General features: G+C 39.4%; 1 protein-coding gene across 1 annotated transcript; it reads right to left on the reverse strand.

Annotated features, from left to right (window-relative positions):
- Positions 1 to 124: 124 nt before the first annotated feature.
- LOC118212921 (spindlin-Z) lies at positions 125 to 22,392 on the reverse strand. Its single transcript, XM_035391428.1, has 7 exons — positions 22,233 to 22,392; positions 11,252 to 11,478; positions 9,250 to 9,301; positions 7,142 to 7,395; positions 4,692 to 4,925; positions 3,304 to 3,503; positions 125 to 3,194 (listed from the first exon to the last, which is right to left on the reverse strand). The coding sequence occupies exons 2-6, from the start codon at positions 11,301 to 11,303 to the stop codon at positions 3,304 to 3,306; spliced, it is 792 nt and encodes a 263-aa protein (XP_035247319.1). The 5' UTR covers positions 11,304 to 11,478; positions 22,233 to 22,392; the 3' UTR covers positions 125 to 3,194.
- Positions 22,393 to 25,284: the final 2,892 nt, after the last annotated feature.

Consider the following 25,284-nt stretch of genomic DNA (forward strand, 5'->3'; position numbering starts at 1 on the left):
TTGACATGACTTAACACTGATAACAGACCTCTAGAGTGAAACCATTAATATTAAATAAAAAAGGACTATATTATGACCAGCTTGAATAAATAAAAGGAGACAATCTCACCGGTACAACAGTAAATAAGTTCACATTAAGTTTTTTTATTTTTTAAATGTTATAAGGATAGGCTTACATAATAATTATAAAAATTACTTACAGAATTAAGTAACAGGTTTAAAGTGTGTTTATACTTCTAAATGCAAATAACATGAACTATCTACATTGTTCCAAAACAATGAACAAGCGGTCCAATTGAAGCAATTTACCTAGACGCAAAAGAGAACATGAAGACGTTTTAACTATACATGAATCTGTAACCATCAAATTGCACGGCATTATACAAAATAAAAAAGAGCAACAGCATCTTAAAGGGACCATATTTTCCATTTTAAAATTCTCTTCAATTCATTATGTAAATTTGAGGAATAAAAAAAGAATATCTTTTTTTTCCTACTTAAATGTACATTATCTATTCTGATATGGAACTAGTAACTACAACACACAAGCGCGCGCACAAGCACGCACGCACACACAAATACATACCTCCAATACACAGATATATTTCCCCCCAGTCACATAAGGCCGTTATCCATAGGTGTATGTATATACTGTCAGCTGTGGCACTCAAAAGATATATATGTAGAAAATATTACGTCTTTTCAAAGAACAGCAGTATTCTTTGCAAAAGATATGATCCCTCAAATGCTGTTTAACACTGGTAACCTGCCCTTTAGTTGGCACTCCACTTGCAAAACCAGTGTGTTTGATCCTATCGAGCATAATATAAAAATAAAATAAAAAAGTTTTTTTTTTTATTTTAAGAAAGGCAGACAAAAAAAAGTAACTTGACAATTAGCATACACAAGAAGCAGTTTTTTCTTCTTTTAGGAAAAAAAAATCCCCCAAAATAAAACAAAAGACAGATTCACATGCAGCTCACACTAACTTACATTAACTGCTCTACCTTTACTATGCATGCAAAAGGAACGGTCTGCTGTTTTATAAAACGTCCAACATGGAACCAACATCAAACACAGTACAACACCACAGTAGGTAAATGTGAAAGGCCAATAACTTTTACACATGTCTTTTCTGGAGGTGTCATGCATGACAGCAAGCCTCCAAGGTTGAGCATAAGACCCTGTGTAATGGGGCACTTGCATTCAGTTACAAGGGTGAGATGAGTGCATTTATTATAGTTCTGAATCATGAACCTCAAAAAGATAGGTAGGTCCCAGCTTTCTGTGCATGGAATAAATACGTAAGTTCTGCCACCAAAACTTGATAATTGCATGTGCTTGGGATAATTGTGGCATCTGCTAAACAGGAAGGAGTATGCACAACAGAAGTCAATGGAACTTAAATGTGACCAGCTTCAAACTGCCAATAATACAGAGTATTCCAGACACCCAATTACACGGAGTCAAAACTGCATTGCGCAATAACCCTCCTTTGAAGAACAGGAGTGGCTTGCAATATTATTTTAACAGGAACATCCTTTTTAATACACACTGCCAAAAATGGGGGTTGGGCTCATTTGGAGAATATAAGGACCCCCTTCTGCTCCAGACAGAAAATAAAATGCTAGGTACTATAATATATAACACTCTCAAACTTGACACTAGCTGTTACTGATACTGACTACTGTGAAACTGTTGGGTAGTGTCCACCATCTTATGAGGCTCAGGATGCAGATTTGCACAGAAACACTTTATTTTTGCATCACTGAGGAAAAGAAAAAAAAGAGGCGTGTGGAAGCTGAATTCACAGGAACACTGTCAGTTACAATCACGAATACACAATTGTATTTGTTTTATGATACACCATAAGCAACTGTAACATTCCAAAGAAGCCTCCGGTCACCCATTTTGGCTGAAGAGAATTTAGTTGCAAGGGGAATGCACAGAAAATGTATTGCTGTCATCTAATATTGAATACCATCCAATAGTGTAATGAGGCACAAGCTCTTAGGCTCAGATTCAAAGACAAAAAGGCAGAACTGAAAAAAGGCAAGGAACTGTCCAGAGGCTTGTCAGATTTCCTTAAAAACAAATGGGCCTAGTTTGCCCCACTGCATACTCTGGTCACACTGGGACAAAGAACAAAAAAAAAAAAACACTGCAAGTTTCTGTTGTTTATCATTCTGAAGACTGTCTGCACTTTACAGTGCTGCTTAAATGAAAGAAGATGCTTTTTCAGTTATGCAGCCAAGTAACCAAGAGCATACAGTGACAATTTGCTAAAGATGCTGACCTCAGCTGAGAACACGGAGAACCAACAGAAATTTAAAGAGTAAATACCTTAGGAGGTTATACAGATATTAAACAGAAGCCTTATGACGTTAATATAGAAGTGTTTACTGAAAGTTCATTCTTTTCATGTTTCGGATAAAAATGTGAATAATAATAATAATAATAATAATAATAATAATAATAATAAGCAGCTCAAATTGGTAGATGGATTTTATGATAGTTATTGAACAAATGCCACAGGATTCAATCATATAAAAAACAAAGTATCATTTTAGACAGTGCTGGAGTTTTGTTTTGTATATCATACTGAAATACATTAAAACAATATTAATATCTCCAAATGAAAACAAAAACAAAAAATCTCATGACCTCAACTGAAAATTAGTGCTAAAGATCCCACTGCCTTAAAGAAGCATCTATAATGAATTTTGTCAGTCGTTTCCGCATGTAAGTAAACAAAGAAGATTTTTTTTCACGACAACAAATTTGCTTCTCCCTCTACAAAAATAAAGACAACACATTAAAGTTTTTCAAAATGTTTTTCCAAATCAAGTGTGAATTATTTGCATTTTCAATTTTCCAAAAACATATGTGTTCTCCAAAGGCTTTGCATGCCCAAAATGATGCATGGGACTACTTTGCAATGTGCATAAGCCTTTGTCTTAAAATACTTTAAAAATCAATTTCATTTTCCGGTGGAAGATGTGATAAATCCTTAAAGTTTCACTTTGCTTGGGGGGTCACAATCTTTAGAATTGCATCCTCTGGGTCAATTTTCTTGCAAAATGTGTGTACTATTAAGTTGTGCAGAGCTCTCCCTTCTTCTGGAAATAATGAACACGCACCCTGTGCTAGTGGTGTCCTAGGGCTCCAGGAAACCATGGGCTTCAGTTCAGAGCCTGCAAAGCAAATATCCATCTTGTCTCAAGTTGTTCAGAGCAACAACGTTCAGAAGATTTGGCTTTAATAAGTCTATAGTAGATTTTTTTCCCCCCTCTCTCAACACACCTAGGATGTTTTTACCAAATCGTAGACGTAGATATGGAAGTCGTCGTCAAACTTGATGAAATACACGGATGGTTTGGCCTCGACCTGATGGATGACCATGCCAGTTCTTTTGGAGCCATCTTCTTTGGCATACTCCACCTGTTTGCCCACCAGGCTGTCCACCACCTCCCCTGGCTCGCGTTCCGCAGGGGGCGAATCGTCTGAAAGCACAGGATTTCCGTTACTGCTACACAGAAGCTGGCTGTGGGAATTTGTTTCCCTGGCTAAGGTGATGACACTCACAGCACTGTAATTAATGGGCCGTCGTAGAGCTCAGTCCTGAAGGTTTACCTTGTTCCAGCTGGGCCCTGAAGTCATAGTGTCCCAGTGTCTTTATCACTATCTATGACAGGCCCAGGTCAGACCTTTAATATAATTAACTGTGCTCATGGTAAACTCTGAGGGAGGTGCCGAGCAAAGGAAGAAAGACAAACCACATTTCATTATTTCCAGGAATATGCTTGTGGATTCATGGAAATGCAGTGATAAAAATGTTGTTTGTAATCCCAAAATAAACTCATGGGAACACTGCAGTGCCATCTGCATTCATGTACTCACCACCCTTCAGGCCACACGACACTGCAAAGAGAGCTGGCACCGAGCTCTTACTGGGGATAACTGCTACTGTTTGGTAGGGGTCAAAACACTGATATGGCAACATGTCCTAACTTCCATGGGTGGACAATCCACGGGTACAGCCAGTGCTGCACTGATACATTTATAGTTGCTGAAGTCATTTCCATAAACTTTGAGCATATGCATAATCAATGAGGTGCTTTTTTAAGTGAAAATGTTTAAACTCAAAAAGGTTAAAGAATTTCCTGTTGTACATTATGTATTTTGTGAGAGCACGTTGAACTGCAAAGGCATTTGTGTATTTTTAGTTCTTGGCTGGCATTATACATTTTTTTAGGTTACTTCTATGGTTCACAATAAACAATTTCGTTTTTTGAATGATATACAATTTAAAAATTATTATTATATTATTATTATTACTATTATTTTCAGTCACATCCACATTTGGATTGGGATATGAATTGTGACGCATCTGACGTTAACAGGCGCTCACATTTGGGTGGCTGCCGCATCGCTGACTACGAACAATACAACAGTAAACCTAACGTACAGCATAAACCCATTTGTTTGCCATGACACCACGTTCGCTTACAAAAATAACTACTGGGGCTGTTCTGCCAACCAGACATTCTAAGCAACAGAAATCAACGTATGACTGAATGATTCACAAGGTCAAGTCCTGAATAAATAAACGCAAAGACCTGATAAAACACGACAGCGAAACAGGACAGACGCACGCGGTGCTGACCATAGTCATCGCACGGAACACTCACTCGAATCGGGCATTATTCGAAGGTCGCCCTCTTTGTAGTCGTCTAGGAGCTGGTACATGTATAAAACGGGGTCCTTCTCGTAGGTGATATAAAACCACGTGTTCATAATGGGAGCCCGCGCCAGCACCATGCCCCGCCACTCGTCCTTGGACCCGTCCTCCGTCTCGAACATGTGCTCCACGGCCTTGCCTATCATGGTGTCCGCCAGGTGGGCGTCGCTGATCCTAGAGGAGGCTGCGGCACAGGGATGGGTTTTCATTATAAATCACTCAATTACTGCCGGGGGGCCGCCATCCACGCGTGTACACACTGTCGTAAGAGCGACAGTCACATAGGTCGGTGTATGCCGATTAATATGGGAACATTACGGCTGCTAATGTAATAGCAAATTGACTATTACAATATTCGAGCCATTTGCTGTTGTAAGAGCAGATTATACGCAGTCATTTATTCCACATCATTACCAAATAATAACATAAAAAAAAGAAAAGAGGATAAACAACATATTTCAAAAGACTGCTGGACCATTTACCACTAATTATCCAAATTTCTAGAGCACTTAATTGCAACTAATGGTTTCCCAAGAGAGACAACAAATGAATAAAATAGAGGCCATCCTTAATACTGAATATTTAAAATCCCTTTTAAATCCACATTGCATTCTCGCAAATAACATTTCGCCAATGGTGAATACAATCAGTGACAGTGAGGTTTGAACAAGCCCAGGGATCATTAGGAAGACTCAGCCTAATGTATCACTGTAAGTATTATCACTGTTGCAGTATTCTATACACATGTAACACAATACCACTGTCATGTTAACACAAAGGCCCATATGCCCCTTGTGAAGGAACATTTCCTTAATTTGAAACAAATTGGTGTCCTTTCCTGCCACCATGCTTGCTGATATTGTCTGAAACACTAGAAATGAATATGGGTGAAATGAGTCTGACCACAGGGCAAAAACAACCCTGACAACAGAACGATTCAGACCACAAAGGACGCACATTAGAACAAGATGCATAAATATCCGGAATTTGTCTAAACAATGTTCAAACTAGCCACATATTGTATGCAGCCCTGGTGTTGTCACCATTGCCAAAACAAAAGATGTCAAATGAATAAAATTTAAGGGCCAGGCTGGAAAATCTAAAAATAAAAACCAGTGCTAAACTTTAAATCATAATCTCTCTTCCACCATTTTCCTTAATCTGGTAATAAAAAAGGCAGAAACACAAAGGAAAAAAGGGCAAAACTATAGCCTAATGGTGAACAAATAATCTGGGTTCTCCAAGTGAAGGATTTTGCCAGAGGGACAGTAGTGTCTACAATAGTGTGGGGCATTTTATTGTTAAGAAACAGGACTCATCAGCAAGACACTGTTACTTCACAGTGCTCAATTAGACACACTGCCATAGCGTGCCGTATTAGAAGAAGTCACCAGGAGGGCTCCTCACTCAAGAAACCAAAAATACCATTCTAATCATTATGTTTTATATTATGGAAAGACATATGCCAGATAGGTCCTGTAGTATTAATATGGTTCATGGAGGGAAATTTATATCAAAATAAAACATACTTATTAAATGAGAAAGTAATGTTCTGTCTTTTAACATTTCCTCTTTGGGCTCATATTCCTATTCCTTTATGGCTGTTCCTATTTTGCCATCGAACACGAGTAGGCAGGTAATCCATCATTCTCGCACTGGGGATGGGGTTTTTGAGCGGGTGTGCTATCTGCCAATTACTCTTCCCTTAAAGAGACTGAAATGCAGAAAAAGGCTAAATGGATGGAAACAAAGCAGCCATAAAGAAGCCCATTCCTGCTACACAAAAGGAACACTAATCTAATTCTGTGAAAAATAGTATTATTTCACAGAACAGGAGTAGTTAGCATCACCGCAGACAAAAATATTTCCCTTCATCTGGTTTCCATCAAATAACAAAGGTAAGTCATTTTACATTTACACATGGTTTATACATAACCTAAAGCATAAACCTATTTGTTTGCCATGACACCACGTCCACTTACAAAAACACCTACTGGTGCTGTTTTGTCAACCAGCCAACCAGACATTTTACATTTATTTTATTCCTTATGGTTGCTTTACATTGAATATCTGATTATAAGGCTTATTGCAGATGCTCTCTGAGTGTATGACCTGGGAAGGCCCAGTCAATAGTCTTCCGGGCTGCTATTCTCCTTTGTGGGATGGCACCCACATTCAATGAAACTGGGTTGACCGCTTTTAAGAAGCCCATCCTGAAGGTTGGCCATTACATTCTTCCCTTGATATTTAGGTCTTGGATTGGTTGTACAGGTCAAGCGGAGTCAGAAAGAAGACATGCTGCACTCATCACATACACGTCATCTCTCCTTACTGAAGCTCGGCCTGCTCCTCCACCCGAAATCGCTCTCCGGTGACCTCTGCGGGTGAACGAGGACTCACCGATTCGGTCCGGTAAGACCTCGAGGCCTTGCACCCGGTCGTCCTTGTGGAGCTCCAGGCCGTAGACGCAGTCGAAGCCGTCGTACTTGATCAGGTAGAGCGAGGGGTTGACGGGGACCTGGTCCAGGACCGTGCCTTTCCACTGCGTGGCGGGGCCGCCGCCCTCCTTCCAGTTGTGCTGTATCCTGCAGCCCACGATGTTCCGCCTGGGCTGCGACACAGGCTTGCTGGGCCCCACGTTGGTCTTGTGCTTCCTGTAAGGGCACGGAGGACCAATGAGAGGGGCTGTGCCAAACAGAGCCTCGACAAACAGCGGGGAGGCACCGGCAGCACTGTGACACAGTGGCCGGAGAGCCTGAATTAAAATCAGAAGGCTGCCATTCTGGGTCCCTGGCAAGGAACTGTTGCTGGTCCTTGAGCTAGGCGTTCAGCCCAAACAGCCCCAGTAAATATATCCAGCTGTGTAAATAAATGTCAAACTTGGGCTATTGTACGCAGGCAATATAAGGCAAGGGCCTCTACTGAGAAAATAAATTATCAGTGATGTAAAAACCGCACTGTGAAAAAAACAGTTGGGATTGCTGTAATCAATGCATTTGTCCTGCAGAAGTCTCCCCTTGACACATAAAGTTCCTGTGCATTGTGGATACTCACACAGCACCAGCACTGTTCATTTCCTACTGCAGTGAAAGAAAGCCTGAAACCCTAAGGGGCAGCTGTATTGTAATAGAATTCTGTACAGTGTACTGTATATTCTAAGGTATTATTCTGTCAGGATAGATCTCATTCCCTTCTGTGTGTTGCTGAGCATGCGTTTCACCTGAAGGGATTCACTTACCTGTCACCCAGTGCTGGTCTTAAATTACAATGCAAGGATCAAGCTCCTTCAATGGGAAATGTTATATACGCAATGTAAATACTATAGGTAACAGCCTATAATTAAAAAGTCAGTTGTTTAGAGAAAGCAATTACAATTCCTTCCATTTCTAATCAATACCATGCTATTAAGCACCCTCATCGTATGTACACTCTTACAAAATAATAAGCGTCATTGCAGGAGGACCAGGAGTAGAACAGCATGAATGCTTCAAGTGTTAATAGACCAATTTACCTCATTTATCTCTATTCAAAAGGGGTGGAAAAAGAACATGTTGACAAGACTTCAACATGTTCATCGTGAAATTTGGATTAATTCTTATTTTGATGCAGACCAGCGCACAACCCAACATCTCAGAAAAGCTACTGGTAAGGTGTTGAAACAAGTGCAAAGGAGTCTGCCAGAACAGTTTCAATTCATGAAGGGATATGAATGAATCATTAATTGTCAATGAATCATCAAATTCATTAAGAATGGAATGAATTTCACAGTAACCATGGCAATCCTCCTTCCACTCAACAGGCAAATCATAGTCACAAAGGAGGCCAGTGTTCATTTTGCTATGCACTGGCAATAGGTCCCAGATGGTATTTTACCATTCTGTCTTTTTAATTGGTTCACACAAGCGATAATATGAGATGCATATTCATTACGCAAGGTTGTGTTTGAGTTGAAGGCTGTTTACACAGAAGCTGTGAATTTTTAAAATAAACTTTTAAATTTACACTTCCCCATTGGGTTACCTAGATTTCCCTTTTCTCCTCCATCTGGAATCTGCCATTTGTTTGTTAGCAAAGGCCCACTGCATACACATTAGGACAGCCTGCCAGACCCAGCAAGCAACTGGATCTGTAGCTATTTTACATAATGACTTGCTTCATATATAATTTGGATGTTGCATGCAGCAATACATATAAAACAAGAACAGGCAACTATGTATGCTAAGCTGGTATTTCACACCATTTCTGCTTCACATGAATTCAAAAGTAAATTGATTAAAACAAACCTCATTTAGTGAAGCAGACTTTGCAACATTACACATGGCATGGTGTCTCATTACAACTCAGTGCAGTAACACGTTCACATTTCTATAAAGCTCAGGCGTGAAGCGGTAGGCCAAATAAAGTTTCAGACATAGACAAAATGTTTTTATAAAACAAAAAAAACATAGTTACTCATCCTTAAGCGGGAAGTCCCACAAAGGGAAATAAACAAAAGAATCCAAACTTACTTGTGGGAATTTTTTGTCTTCTTCATCATACCTGCAGAAACACCTGCGTGCCCTAGAATTAAATAAAAGAAGCATAACTCGCATCATATCTGGAATTGATTCATGCACCCAGGAAAGTTAAATGTTAAGTAAATATTCCTTCTCCTCCTGCCTCCTTTTTTTAATCATGTGAATTCACTGTCACTGAAGAGGCAATTTGTGAATTAAATAAAAATCAGATGGTGAGAATTTAAACTCTTTGAAGTACATATTTGTTTTCAAAAGCATTGTTTAGGACCTTAATCAAACCTAAAACAATTTTAACAGGGTCAATTGAAAATAACCTCTTAGAATGACCAAAGGTTACAATAAACATTCATTCTAAACAATTTCTGAGTCAAGCTGCTATACTAAAACAGAAAATAGAAATGCACAGTGTCAATGCTGCATTTCTTGCAAGACGGATTTCAAATAAATTATTTATACAAATGTATATCCAAGGTAAATCCATACAAAAACATTTTATTGAATAAATAACACTTTCTGGCATTGTAATCAATCATTATTCCATTATCTTGACCTTCATAATGACTTTCTTCTAGCTTTCATTTAAGCAGAGTTTTTGGATCGATCAGGGTTGTTTCATATTGCGCTCTAAGGCTGTCATCACTTAATGGGTATTAGCTGGTAGTGCTTTATGAAGGATGTGTAGCTGAAAGGGTGCCTGTACTGACAAAAATATAAAAGTAAAGGTATCTATTCACATGCAAACCTAAAGCAAATTAATAATTGAAGCTAAATAGGATTTACTAGTAGTTTTATTTAAAATTAAGGAAAGGAATAAAGGAACAAGCTTAATTCAACACTCTTATGTGCGGTATATTTTATAAGAAGACTCTTTGGAGGACAAAGTGAGTTCTAAGAGAAGCTACAGTTCCTCATGTTCCGCTACCACTCATTTTCCCACAGAATTCAGTGTATAATTGCTTGTGCCAAAAGGTCTGTCGAAACACAGGCTGAAAAAACTGTCCTTGACAAACCTCCATTCGTGTCTTTTTGTATGAGTAACTACTCTGATAAGAAAAGGTTATTTTTCAAAAGAGGAAATTCTAGATGAATTCTAAGTAGGGCTGCTCAAAGTAAGTGGATGTGTCAAGTACTAAAAACCTGGTGTGGATATTATATGGTATTTAATTCTCTATTTTTACAGAGCCATCTTTCCAGTACCATTAGCATAACAAAGCATAGCATAACAAAGCATAGCATTACATTACCTACTCAGAACTCACCTTCTACTGTTAACCAGTCAAAATTTCTTTCAGATAGCTGAAAGATACCTCAGTGTTGGCAGGTGTTTCATTATTGTGTTAGAGGAATTTCATATTCTTAGACCATTAGAAATGAACTTATATTTTCCGAAAAATCCTTCACTGTATTAGGGCTGAAACAACTAATCGATGATGTTGACAAAATCGACAATAATAATTTGCTGGCAACAAATTTCTTAATCGATTAGCTAGATCTACTTTTATTAGGGCTGTGCTCACAATCATACAGCTGTGTCCTATTTAGAGCATAATAGACTGAATCCACAGCCACAGCAGGCATGATACAGAGGCCTTTGCTTCCTCGAAAGGAGTGAGGGTCAATTTCTTTAACGGATTTAGTTCTGACAATGCAGCTGTGCTGATTGATAGCTCGTGGCCACCTTTAAATTTCATTTCTAAAGCAGAACTTGGAGCACGTAAAAGCCGTCAGATATATAAAATTATGAAAACAGGCGAAAATATGCAGTCGCAACAAACGCACAAACCAATATAATTTTATAAGATGCAGATATGTGCTCAAGGAAGCTGCTGCTTGATGGTATCAGTATGCTAACCTGTTTATGGCAAGAGCTAGTCTGGCTCCAACTACAATGCTGTAGTACCAATTCTATCAATAAATCCATGTATGTACATGCACGCATGCACGCACGCCCAGACACAGACACAGACACACACACACACAGGTACAACCTCACCTGCATCAGCTCTGGATCTCTGGCCCGCTGTCTTCCCGAATGGGGTCTTCATTCATCTGTATTTAGGTGAGCAGCCAAGCTGCCTGACTAGGGTGAAAAAAATCTATGTTACCCAATCCAGTGAGCAGACAACAGCCGGAGAAAGACTGGCCTCCTCACTCCACCGTGCAGGCTGCCGCACATGCAGGGCCGTTCACACCACTGCGTGTAGGTGGTACGCCACAGTCCTGGAAAAATGCAAATGTAGCGCAGTCATTTACCCTGCTCACCGAGACACAAATGTGTCGTACGAAGAGAACTAGAGTGGAATCGGGCATTATGAGCAAGGCTCATTGTTTCTGGTTTTTATTTTAAATACATTAATAAATCAGGAACTTATCAATGTTCATTTTCATAAAACCAGAATACAAACAGTATTTATTTTATGTTGCAGGCGTTGTACATTTTGTAAAATGAACTTGCCAACAAAGTATAAATATATCCTTTCTGGAGGAATATGCTTTCTTTAGGTATTGACCAGCAGTTTCATACATTAATTTAAATGTCTTGCATGAGGCAATTTTTGTAATCAGACACTTTGAGGTGACACGAAGTTTGAATGACGACAATGTCTTCAGATGGTAAGATTAAAAAACACAGGGCCAAGTTACTTGAGACAATTTAGGAACCATTGGGTAGCATTGCTTTGGAACACAGCTTGTATAATTTGTGTGAGCTGAGAATTAAGCCTCTTTTCCACCATAGGGCCGAACGGTTACCGGGGCCGCTCCGTGCCGTTCCGCGCTGCTCAGGACTCGTGGGAACGGTTACCGTTTCTGTTTCCATCTGCCGGGCTGCTAAAACCAGGACTAGGAAGTATCTAAGAAAAACTAGCGGTGGATCAGTGCCCAGTCACAAAACTGACGTAAGTGTGAATCCAATCAGTGAATACCTACGTCATTAAGCCCGCCCACCCACCCACCCAAATGGTTCTGCTGCACTGAGCACGGTTGTCTAGCCGTGCCGAGAAGATCGTGCTGGGCACAGTTTGTAAACCGTTTCCAGGAAGAAACACCATTGGAACCGCTCCTCTCCGTGCTCAGAACCGTTCGGCCCTACAGTGGAAAAGAGGCTTTAGTTACAACGGTGATTAAACAAGAGTGGGGTTTGGGCGGGGCTTGACAAGGGTCAATTTCGCCACAAAAGGACACTCTTTGCTCAATCTCACGCGAACCGATAAGTTTAAAAAAAGTGCTGCTGACTGGAGACAGGGCAAGGCGATGGTGACATCAGGAAATTGCGGCTTTGGTGAAACACGCAGCGCCATGCGCCTCCATCCATCGTTAGACCGCACAGCAGCACACAAACAGGATGACTGCCTCAATAATCTGCACCGTCACCTGATGCCACTAAAGTGTTCTTTACATTCTCACAATGCTGGGAAAGCGTCAGTCATTACCTTAACATTCTAAAATGATTAAAATGTTATACAAAGCATCTTTTGATACCTTTCCTAGTTTTATTATCTGATCTTATGTTATCTGTTATACTAATACAGGAATAAAAATAGATAGATGAAAAAATAGATGAAAACAGAGAATGATGCTCAGAGGTACATTTTAAATATCTAAATGTGCAAAACCAAGAACTATGGTAGCAGGATCAACCAGCCCATACAAGTGGATGTAATTTGGACTTGACACTGAACGGAAGATGTACTGCAGTACAGGCCTGGCAGTGCATCACCAGGAAAGACACCCAGCATCTGGTGATGTCTTTGGGTCGCAGAGTCCAGACAGTAACTTAATGCAAATGACTAGCAAGCAAGCACTAAATTAAACAACTTTATTTAAACTCAAATTAAAGCTGACAGTCTGTATTTCTATCTAATATTTATTGTTTAATTTCAACTCCAATGTGCTGGAGTAGAGCCAAAGCAATACAAATTGTGTTACTGTCCAAATAGTTACAGACTGTACTGTATATTCTCTATAGAATTCACATATATATCTTGTATTGTCTTTAATTCCTTCTTCCTTATGGAAAACAATCCAGTTTAGCACCAGCAGTGGTACCAATCAAGGATGGTCTAGTAACCAAGATCTTTTGAGCCATGCAGGTAAATGGAACATTGAAAGAGTGCCCTGCTTCAGAACAAAGTGCATATGTCTGAAAATGGATCTTTTGAACTGCAACTTTGCAAAGCAGGAAGAGATCTATACCTAATCCTGGGTTTCTTTGACTATCTCCAAGCCAGAGACCTCTACTTTTCTTGAATACTCAAGAGTACAATGAGAAAAAGCCATTTTTGCCATTCTTTCTGCAAGCTCTATTTAACTGCAAAAAGCTTTTGTAAAATCATTTGTGAGTTGGACATTGCATCTCTGATATTTCTTCATTCCCTATAACCGCTAATGCAAACAATTTCATCAGATCCATTTCTATACTTTAAAAGCTGAAATAACACACACTGCTCCTTCAGATATCCCGAAACACCACCGTGTTATGAATATTTACATCAGAGAAGCTTCATTTAACATCTCAGGAGTCTCGAGCCAGGAGTATTATCGCAGTAGCAGACTGTACCCGGCCATTTTAAAGTCTAGTTTATGATTATCATGCAGCACGTCGACCTCAGACAGTGAAAGCTACACGGACTCAGTGACAGTGTTAAATATTTATTTGATACAGCAAGACTACATTGTGTGAGAGGTGACAAACGATCCATTCTGTTGACGGCAGGCAGCATTTCCAGATAATCAGCACAAAACGCCACAGACTAAACGCTATTTAAGTTGTGCCCTCACAGTTCACAGTATGTACATAATTGACTTTTATTGAAGGTTTGAGTCTCAAGACAGGTTCGCACCTAACAAGCGTGGGTTATGCATGGCAAAGCTTCTCCACTACAACTGCCAATGCACGTCAACGAGCCTTTTCCACGTCTTAAAGGACACAAAAAAGGAGTGAATTGGGCTGCCCCCGAGAGGGCCCTCTGCAGCCTAAGCATTGCTGGGAACTCGGAGGAATTAGGTCACAGGCCCGGCTATGAGCCTTACATTATTTAGTCAGCTAAGTAAAGGCGGTTACGTAACAGCCCAGACACATAACACCACTATTCAGCCTGAGAACAATAGAAGTGGAGGCCTGGCCTTCACTGCGAAGAGAGGGAACAAATTCTCATCTTTAAAAAAAAAAAAAAAAAAAAACTGATTCATGCATTCATTATATTATTTATTTGTGTGGCAGATTCCCATTCTTATGATGGCTTACACAGCTCACATTTGAGGTATCATATATGCTTAAACAGTTGGATGTTTCCTGAGGCAATTCAGGTTAGGCTTGAGGTTACAACAACAGTGGGATTACAGTTTGCAACCTTCTGGTAACATTCAGGTTCCCTTTGCAAAATTCCACATTTGCTGCATCTGGGTTTAAATATATCCACTGCACAGCATAAATGTGTAATGTAGCCTACCGTCAGAGAAACCATTGTGAAGTTCTACATAACTAACCATACCGCATGAAAAGAATCCGAAGTTGAGAGAAGAATGTGTACACATTCCAGTAACAAAGAAAACATTCTGAATGGTCAACAGCAACGGGAAAAAACAGGGAAATATGCATCATGCACATTGATAGAAGACAGGTAGGAGACGGCTTGCCAACACATCCACTGGTGCCATAATCCCAAGAACATAAAAAAAAACCAATCATGTCGATGTGAGTGTAGAAAGTGTAGAGAAAAAAAAGTAGAAACCCAAATATAATGCTTAAAATTTAAACTAAGAATTATTTTAACAGTCCCTCAATAATCAGTTTTATTAATCAGTACGTTTCTTGCATGATTGACATAGGGTTTGAAGGATGGATAACTAGCGAATGTGTTGATACAACCCTGGATTATTTTCAGGGAAAATTCCACAACACTGTTTCTGGTCTAAATGAGTTTTCACTCCAGACTAATTTTAAATTTGAATCCTTCCCAATTGGGCAGGTGACATAATTCCACTAATATCATGCTGCATCCTGTTTCCTCTTGGATTTATCTTCTGGATGCCTGTCCATCATCTCAAATGTAATGTTAGCAAATAAAAATAAATAAATAAATAAATCTATGCAACTCTTTGATCTCCTCCTCCTGAGCGTCCTGAGTGTCTCCTCCCTTTTCAGCCTGGTCTTTGCCACCAGCTAAAATCCTGGGGCTTAATCTGAACCATTCTGTTCTCAATATATTTCTTATTTAGTTCGCTTTCTCCTTTTCGTCTTATTCAACACTGAAAGAAGTCGCCGTCATCTACAAACCTCATTGTCCAGACCTCGGTCAGTTCTCATCTTGATTACCTGCAGTGCTCTCTTTGCTTGCCTTCCCCTATATAGAACATATTTCTGCTCATCTTTCTTCCACTTGTCGCAGATACACTACTCAGTCATTGAAGTCACTCTGCCTTGAAAGCACTCCCTGGCTCTTCCTGTGCTAGCCATTAGGCTCTTCGTCCTCCACAACCCATTACTTCCCCAGTCTCATCCCGGGAGATCACAGTCTCCAAACTCTATTATCTGTTTGTGCTTATGTGAGCAGGTTCTGTTCTTCTGCTCCCGTAGGTCACTACTACCTGGAACTACCAAAAGCAGTCGCTTATTTCTGTGCCTATTGTCATCTCCTGAGGCCACACCTCTGGACATGTTAGCTCTGCATCTCGGCTGCTCTTGATTTAACCTGTATTGGTGTATTGTGCTACTGTTTACGAACATCCCATTTTAATAGATACAGTGCAAACAATGTTGGGTCGAATTACTACCAATATCTTACAAGTGAAGTGACACCACTGGCTCGCTTAGACAGAGTAATGAGACAAGGCTAGAGCCCAAAATTTGACAGCTTGAGTGTGGCAGTACAGGGCTTTACACCACTTTGTTGAGGCAAACCCAAAAAAGGAGGTAATCTGCTGACTTTGGTTAAGGCAAAGGAAGGTGACTGAATTCTCTGTGTCACTTCCTAGTTTTATCATCCTTCTCAGTCTGAGAAAAATAAATGTTTTAAAGCAAGTTCATTCCATTGACACCTAGGGTGACCAGTGCACTGGTCTTGTTATAATGATTCCATGGAAACACTATACTGTACTGCAATTTACACCAACTGAGCTGTCAAAGATGGTAAATAGCTAGCTATGTTGATATTTACTACAGCAGGCGGTTTTATGGACATATATTGAAATAGCTAGCTAGATATAGATTATAGACAGCTTTTGATATAGCTAGCTAGCAATATAGATAGACTTTAGTCAGGAAAATGGACAGAGTCAGAAACAAATGCCCCATGAATGGAATATAGCTTTCACTTGGGTGAAAAAAGGAAAGATTTCACTGTGTCAGGCACTGAGCAGACAGCCAAGTACAAATCAGTCCTGTAATTGCTTCAAGTATAACTTCTGTAATATATTAGAGAGACTGTGATGAGAGAGTCTGAAAGGCTTTTAACATACTTTGCCAGGTTAGAGTCTGGTTGCTCAAGGTTGCCAGAGGTACAAAGGTGGAAGGCAGGGAAAGGATGAAATGCCTAAATAAAACCCCACTAATACATAGTTTTATCATTCACTTTAAAAAGCAAGAGATGTAACTACAATGTAGTGGCAACATTTCCACAAAAACCTTTTCTGCATGCGGAAGCTAATTTTACAGTCCAGAAAATTGTCCTTCAATTGTCCAATGGTCCTATGTGATCAGCTATGGCCACAGGTGTGTACTCCAGAATTTTCAGACACAAAAAAATACCTCTGCTTCCCTGGACACAGCTAAAACTTTCTTCTATTTTTAACATGTACGCTGAGGTCTTCAATATCACCATTTCAACATTTTATTTATTCCACTGCCATCGCTGAAAACATGCAGACAAACGCTGTAGCGCTGAACGGATAAAACCTTTTTTATAATTTCTAAACTGACTGGATATTATCTGCAAAAATATTTATTTCCCTTATTTACATTTTTAAATAATTCACACATTAAGTGACATATCACATTTAATATCTGCAACCAAACTGAACTCTAACCTGCCTTTGACCAGTCATAGAAATACTTCACCCAGCAGTGATTGAAGATGAAACCCAAATTGAGTGATGCTGAGATAGGGGATGAAATCGGATCGGCTAATCTAAGATTTGATTAAATTCGTTTTTAAAATAAATAAATAAATGTAGCTCTATATTATCTAAAAACAGAGCTAAGCACCATTATATTATTATCAAAATGGTCTGTTTAATCCTCCATTTCAAAAGGACACCAAACACAAATATGTTATGAGGAAATTCCTCTCAGCTATTGAATACCTCTGACAAAAAATGTGATATGTAGCCTATTCCTGCCTTCGACAATAGAGGTGATGTTGGAAAGTATCTGTCCACCTGGCACTGAAATATTGCTAAAAATATCTGGTACTGAAATCTCCTATCTAAGGCAAATAATACCACTGCTCTCTGACAAGGTTTGTGAGAAACTAACCTCTTTAATTTGCTGCAACCTGAAAAAATGTTTATTCAACACTGGCAAGCCTCAATAACCATTTCTTACGTGAGAATTAATATATTCAATTGACAAGTTCAATAGAAAGCTCAAGGCACTCAAGTCTAAATATTTTGGCCCTTACAAACAAAATAGTTTTGCGTTCCGGTGTTCTTTCAGAAGAGTAATAACATAAATATAAATAATAATACTAACTATTCACATAGAACCAAGAAAAATAACATTCTAGGGCTGTGAAAAAATATTTGAAGGTTGATACTCTATTAAACAGATTAAGTTAAGATTTTTAAAATGTAAAATATTCTTGCCCCTCATTAGATAAAAAGGGATGGAACCTCTGAGGTTCTGTGAATTCAGCCACCTTCCAGCTGACACATTTCATGAGCAGACCTCCCTGAGCTGCAACCTACAGAGGAACAACCTAATCCTCCCACAAGGAAGACTGTGGCAGCATTCGAGGCCATACAAGCTAGGCCTAAGAGAGGTAGCATGCTATCCAACTTCCTAACCTGTCTTCAACATAATGAGGTCACATTTCAGGTTTGTTTTTTTTTTTTTAAAGTTAGCGGCAAAACAACTTTCCCAACTTAAGCAGAGAAATACTATAGAGCTGCTATTGTATTCCCCTATGGTGACAGCGCTAAGCTAAATTATTTACCTAGATGCGAGTGCATTTTTAGCCATGTTCTATCTCAGACAAGAGACTGGGACAACAATCCACATTATATTTAGGATTGCCCTGTATCTTTCCTTCTGAGGGAATTTTAATGACTAGAGATACATCTTGACTGAGTGAACTTGGCCTTGATCGAGTGAACTTGGCCTTGATCATTACAACTTGAAGCAGAACATCAGTGCTGCCATCACCATTGCTGCCAATGCCTTTCAGGCCCACTTTGGTAGCCAGCTGGGTGAAGGGAGCGAGAGCCATGATCCAGTCTGCACTGCACTTGAGTGCTTCAAGATATTTCATCACAACGCATGCCCAGAAGCTGAAGATGAGTTACTGGACAACAGCACTGAGAAAATGGATGTCCACCTGAGGTCTTCTGGGTTCTGACTAGAAGGTGACTGACTAACATTACACTGTGCTACTATTTCTAGCAGTTTCTTTGTCAGAAAAGGAAATGTTAGCTGTGCACCCTTACAGATCTGGATGTCAGATAGGAGAGGTTCAAGAGGACTGGCTGAGACTCAAGGCCCCTGTAAGACACACCTTCCAATAACAGGTTCTGCAGCAACTTTGGTCACAAAAGACCCCTTCTGTCACGACTACAAAGTAATAAAAAAAAACCCCACTTTATCAATCGTCAATCTTTGTGACTGTGTACTTACCAGGTTTGCTTATTGTTCATTTCAACATCGCTATTTTTCAAACGTTCAAGACCAGCGACCAGGTTGGGGCACTGAAATGGTCACCATTGACTAGCTGATTTTAGACTGATATCTGTTGTTTGAATATGTGTGACAGCGCAATTTGTGTGTGTGTGTGTGTGTGTGTGTTTGTGTTCAGTATTAAACTAATACTTTGACTGTTTCCCTAATGTATTATTATTATTATTATTATTTTAAACTTAGGGGCACATGAGCTCCTGAAAAAAATGTAGAGTCCTGACACTGTCCCTCTCTCCTGTGTCATAACATGAAAACAAGGCATCCAACAGCACTGCAAAAAGACTGAAAGGAACACAGCTTAAGCATTATGAAGAACATTAGCTAGATAATTACTAGACTTGCCAGCTAAACTACATTCACTTTCCACCACTGAATAGTTTATGGGTCAATACAGCTACTTTGTAGGCCACTGCTTTTCATCACTTCTGATGCCAGGTGTAATAGCCGTCTATCCCACCAACAGCACTGAGAAACTGTAATTTTTTCCACAAGGGGTGGTCTCCAACATTACAAACATATAATCAGTTTACAATCTGGTAAATAGCTATGCATAAACATACATACCAAAGTTCCAGTACATGTGACAACTGGAATTCAGACTGCTCACACCTCCTTAAAACAATAAGTGCTAGTTTTAAACCACACGTGTCAGAACTTGAATTCATTTTATCAGGCCATTTCCCCCCAAATCTGAACCCATCTGGTGCAGAAATAATATAATCTTAATATCTTGTGCAAAGAATCCACATCAAAAAAACAACCCATCAAGACTAATCTACATAAATTCTCACTTGAATCATTTTAATTATTGATGGCTGATTACTGTACAGAGGAATTGTCCTTGGATTACAACACAGCCATTTAAAAGTAACCACAAAGGGCAAGGGAGGAAATTAGCCAGAACAATGATCTAAATAATGTGGAAGGAGGGACAAAAAAAAACTTATTCTCAACAAAGAAAATAGTCTAAATAGCAGAACTGGGGCCTGAAAAGAGCTTTATAAAGAAACTGCACAGCAGCTTAGGCCTAAATCTATTCGGTTGAAAACAGAAGTTGCTGAGGTATGTCCATGTTAGGCAAGGTGGCCCATGAGCACACTATCAAGTCCCTTCTTCAACAAATTATTTAGACGTTCGCACATGCCACAGCATTTGGGAGAGGAATCTAAAGTTTAATACACTGTCCCATTTAATTCACATTCCTGTCAGGTTCTGTATGTGATCACAACATTTGTTGCTGAAGTAGCATGGGTTTATTTAAAATGAGAGTGCTAGATTGTTGGCCCCCTGGGTTTCCCCCCACAGATATTCATTTTCTCTCGATGTACTACACAGTATGTGTTCATGCACAAATACAGTAACATGAAAAGAAACAATCATGCAACACCCAGATGAGGATGGTGGATGATATCACAAATGCATCTTCCTCCATGTAAATGGAAAAGCTTTTACATAATTTAGTACGAAGACAAACTGAGATCCTACGACTGTTACTCAAGTTAATTACACATAATTAGGGAGGACAGAACTGACAAGACACCTCACGCAATCCATTATAAAACCATTTGCCTCCTTGTGAGCGAACGTGGTCTTGTGACTCCTAACCTTGACGCTGTCATTAATATGGAAATGTGTCACAGCCATTTGTAAGAACAGTAATTAAAGAAGGTTGTGAGGAGGTGAGTGGTTCACGCCACGACATCGTGAAGAGGTATGCTTAATGTAATCAAATGTGCTTACATGCGGCTAAACATTTTATTGAGAGAAAATGATCTTCGTCGTGCCACGATTGTAGTACAATCTTAAAACTGGTGAACGTGTTGGCAAATAGTTTGCAGCCTACAGCGATTAAACTAGCTTGCTGTCCAATTAAAACCTCAAGAAAAGCCTTCACTCGAGTAGCTACAGTATTAGGTACCAATTAGTTTGGAATAGTAAACTGTGAAATCGTTGACGCTGCAGCACAAACGCGAAGGTAACTAGACGACACAACTACAAAAGCTAATGTCTCCAACATACTGCACTGTAATTTGACCATGTACACTGCAGAGGTGCTTCTTAAAGACTGCCATGAATGAAAATAAATAAATAAATAAGCGGCATCCCCGCCCCCTCTACATTCCCCGTCTCACGTTATGGCCAGAATCTTAAATCAGTGTTTCTCTTAAGAACCAGCAGCTAGTGTAGTTATTTCACTTTACTTCTGAAATGTGTCACAGTGTACCAATCCAACGAATGAAACCTCTCCCCTATAATTAAATTTGGCAAGGACATTCAACAATGCACCACAAGTCGTTTGCAAGATTTTCTTTCTGTCTAGCATTCCAGCTAACCTTAAAATGATGGAGGGAAAAATCCCGCATCATTAGAACAATTTCACAGAATATAGAAAACCTTTGTAGCTGATTAGTTAGGTAGAGCACTTTGTCCATGCAAAACTTTCATCTGTGCACCGATGTTTTGCTGCATTAATACATTACAGGGGTGCTGCCTACCTAGCTATATCGGGGGAAAAATACAGTTGCTACCTAGGAGCTGGCTGTTTTCTTTTTGTATCTTGCGAGCTTGCCAACTTAGCTGACGGTTAGCTAGTTATTGCATCGGCAAATAGACGCTCCCGAAAGTTAACCTATGATGTTAAATAGATGACTACCTAATGAGCAAGAAAAACATGTTCTTATGCTGCTACAAAATGGTGCAGAAAAATACTGTCGGGATTTGGTCCAATGCTAGAATGGTAGCGCTAGCAGACTGGCTAAAATGCTACTCCCGCCTGCAACGGAAACCAATACAGTACAAGCTAGCAATCTGTCTGGCTAGCTACATAGTCAGCAGTGTCAATGTCAGCCATGTTGCTCCACTATTATTTACAAACCTGGCAGAGAGACTAGCAAAACGGCGCAATCGAACAAAGGAAGGACTGTACTCTGTCTGACAAGAAACACACTTTCAAATGAAAACAAAATGAACAAAACAAACTCGTCTGCCTCCTTTGTAGACCATCCATACTCACATCTAAATTCACGTCTCTGTGTCTACCTATGGTAGAACGTCTGTCATGTTTACAGTGTTTTGAGTAGCTTACCCGCTGTATTATTAAGTTTTTGCAACCAATGTTGCTAATTTCATCTCCCGCTCTCCCCTCTCTCAGCCAGCCTCCGTTTACAGGGCGCAGGCAACCCAAATTCTACTGCCGAGCCTTCTCCTCCCCTTCTTTTTTTTGCCAAATAATGATCTGGGCACTTGAATAAGATGAAGCGAATTCTACCTTCCTGCTTAATAGTGAGCCACCCCCCTCCCTCCAACACAGACGGGAACCGACCATTGTGCACATGCGTACATTTGACTGCGACAGGGATAGGGGCGTCTTGAATGCGCTAGGGGCGCTGCTGCTATGAAATAGATAGAGGCTGCTGGAATGTTACTGTTCGCACACACAGTGCAAACTTTTAATGTTATTGCGATTTAATATGCATATCTATTCTGACTTTCGTGTTGTAAAATATATGGCAAATCTATTACTCATAATGTATGAACAAGTAAGAAAACACTGTTTAACTTAACGCTGTCACCGTAGACTGTGGTCTTACCCCACTAACCAAGGGATTAATTTATCCCCCTAATATATAAAAAAAAAAAAAAAAAAAAAGTACCCAAGTAAACCCCTCAATAATATAGCACGATGATGAGAAACATAATTTAATATGATAATGATGGGGATTACATGTTGTGATTGGGATATACTGACCAGTAGTTGTGTATTTTCCCCTTAGAATTCACCAGAAGTGATCTTTTCACAGATTATGCCCCTGGACCCCGCTAGTGGGTTGCAGTTCTTGGGGTCTATGGACTTCGACCCACCAACATTTTAACTAAACTTGTGCCCTTGCCACAAACAGTATATGCAAAGAACACACTTTGAAAAGGTCTTTATTTGTGAAAAAGATTATAAAACATAAAGAGAGGGGATTGCCAGGGGATCAAATAAAGATCTGGAAAATAAAACATGTCAATTGGTTTGATAGCTTTGGAATTGGAGGAGGTCAGGATAGTTTAAATATGTTGGCTTCAATTTCAAATATTTGAAAAAGAGGCTTTACATTAGCCTACTGAATTTGCTGTTATCCATTTTCATTATAATTAGCAAAGAGCACACTCGTGTTGTCAAACAGGTGTGATATTTGTCCACAAAAGTGATGTGACAGAATTGCATGTATAACATGTAGTACCTTTATACATAAAATGCATTTGATTATCACCAAGGTTGTGAACTAAAAGGCATGAATGGTGTTGTGATAATGAACACAATCTCACATGCATGCATTCGCAAACACACACACACACACATACACACACAGTTTTGCACAACCATTCATAAAACGACATGATCTGTTGCAGAAGTTTAGATTATGGAATTAAAGATATCAAGGTGGACGCTAATGAAGCATGTCCATTGTTGAGAATATAAGATAACGTTGTTGTGCCTGTCACGTACGTACATGAAATCCATGACATTCTTCGCATAGACCCTGTTCCAGGGAAGCACATTTTACATTGGAAGGGCGGGTATGCCACCCTGCCATGCCGCCATGCCACATACCTATGCAGCACAGAGATGGGCACTTTTCAGGGTTTCATATAGAAATAACCACAATGACCACAGACTCTCAGCCCTCAAGAACATTAATTCTGTACCTTCTGAGCTCATGCAAACAGACATGATTCACAAGCAACTTAACACATACACACAACAAAGCCCCAAACTTGGGTTATTTTGCATTTTCTCCTTCTTCTTCTTTGTCCTACTGATTACATCATTAAAGTCCCACAGGCATTACTTCTCCCCATTTGACATTTATCTGCATCTGCCAATAACAACATCTGATCAAAGTAGTCAATTGCAGAACACTTGGATAAACAAGCAAAACTTTGTGCTCGTCTGATTGCTAACTAATAATTGCCAACAAATAATAAAAATGTTGCTTTTACAGCTGAATAATCTTTATGGGAAGCTAATTTATATTTAATTTAAATGCATTCTCAATCATTTAACATGCAAACCCCACTTAATATCATTTCATGATAGCTACATGACTACTAGGTACATAGCCACTTTGTTTCATTCATACAGCTGGCTATGGAGGACTAAAATGACAAAATAAAATAAAATAAATGAATATAAATGCAAGAAAAATATACACATAAATTAATGTACACATAAATACATTAATAGATAAAATCTGCCTCAAAAGACAGAAAACAAAATTGATCAGCCCCAACACTAACATCAACCTGTTCTCCATCAAGGGGTATCAACACAGATCGTTGACAGCGTTAGGGCGGGGGAGGGTAACAGGCAGGGGGAAAGAGAGATCATTTCCGCAAATCTCATCAACTAGCATGTGATATACAATATATAGTATTTTACAACTCCAAACGTCTGTAATATTATTTGGTCACCAAGTGTCCTTTTGGAGTCTCCAAATGACCCTTTTGCAAACCCACATAGACATAGCTTAGAAAAAAACTATGTAGAATGCTCATTTTTGCTGGTATTGTCATCAAATCTGAACCAGGATTTGTCCAGTGCTGTGGCTCCATTGTGTTTCTATGCCTACCAGGCACACTCACAAGCCTCTGTATTAATTTGTCCTTTTATTTAAAAAAACTATTTTATGTGAGAAAAAAACTCCCACTTTCTCTGTGTTTGAGCTTCTGTTACTTCCTTTCAGAAACATTTAGAGTAATTCTCGACTCTTGGAAAACAAACACCCAAGGGCCTTTCAGATGAGACCAGGATTATGCCTGTAGTCAAAAGGATTCCAGAATAGTAAGCATATTATTTTTGGTATGTCATTTTCAGGCTTGTGTTTAAAAAAGTGTGGGATACAGAAGGGGTTAGTGGCAGGCCAATATTTTCCAAGTTTTAATTAATAACCTATAGACAGTGCTTTGCATCCATGAGTAACTTTTTTTGTTGTCCATTTACACAGCTGGTTAAACTTGTTTAGACATTATGTGTTAACAAGTAGTAATGCCACCTTCTGAAGCCTGTCATATTGAAAATCACTCCACAGCAGAGAACAGATGAAGCAGATTAAAAAAAAAAAAAAAAAGTATTTCTTTTAGGTATCTTC

The sequence above is a fragment of the Anguilla anguilla genome, chromosome 14 (assembly GCF_013347855.1).
Source record: "Anguilla anguilla isolate fAngAng1 chromosome 14, fAngAng1.pri, whole genome shotgun sequence".
NCBI lineage: Eukaryota > Metazoa > Chordata > Actinopteri > Anguilliformes > Anguillidae > Anguilla > Anguilla anguilla.

Excerpts from the sequence above, each read along its gene's own strand:
- LOC118212921 (XM_035391428.1), bottom strand. The coding sequence starts at position 11,303 with ATGAAGACCCCATTCGGGAAGACAGCGGGCCAGAGATCCAGAGCTGAT. Across the intron at positions 9,302-11,251 it reads GAGATCCAGAGCTGATGCAG|GGCACGCAGGTGTTTCTGCA; the intron begins GTGAGGTTGTAC and ends ATTTAATTCTAG. Across the intron at positions 4,926-7,141 it reads GGTCTTACCGGACCGAATCG|CCTCCTCTAGGATCAGCGAC; the intron begins GTGAGTCCTCGT and ends CCTGTGCCGCAG.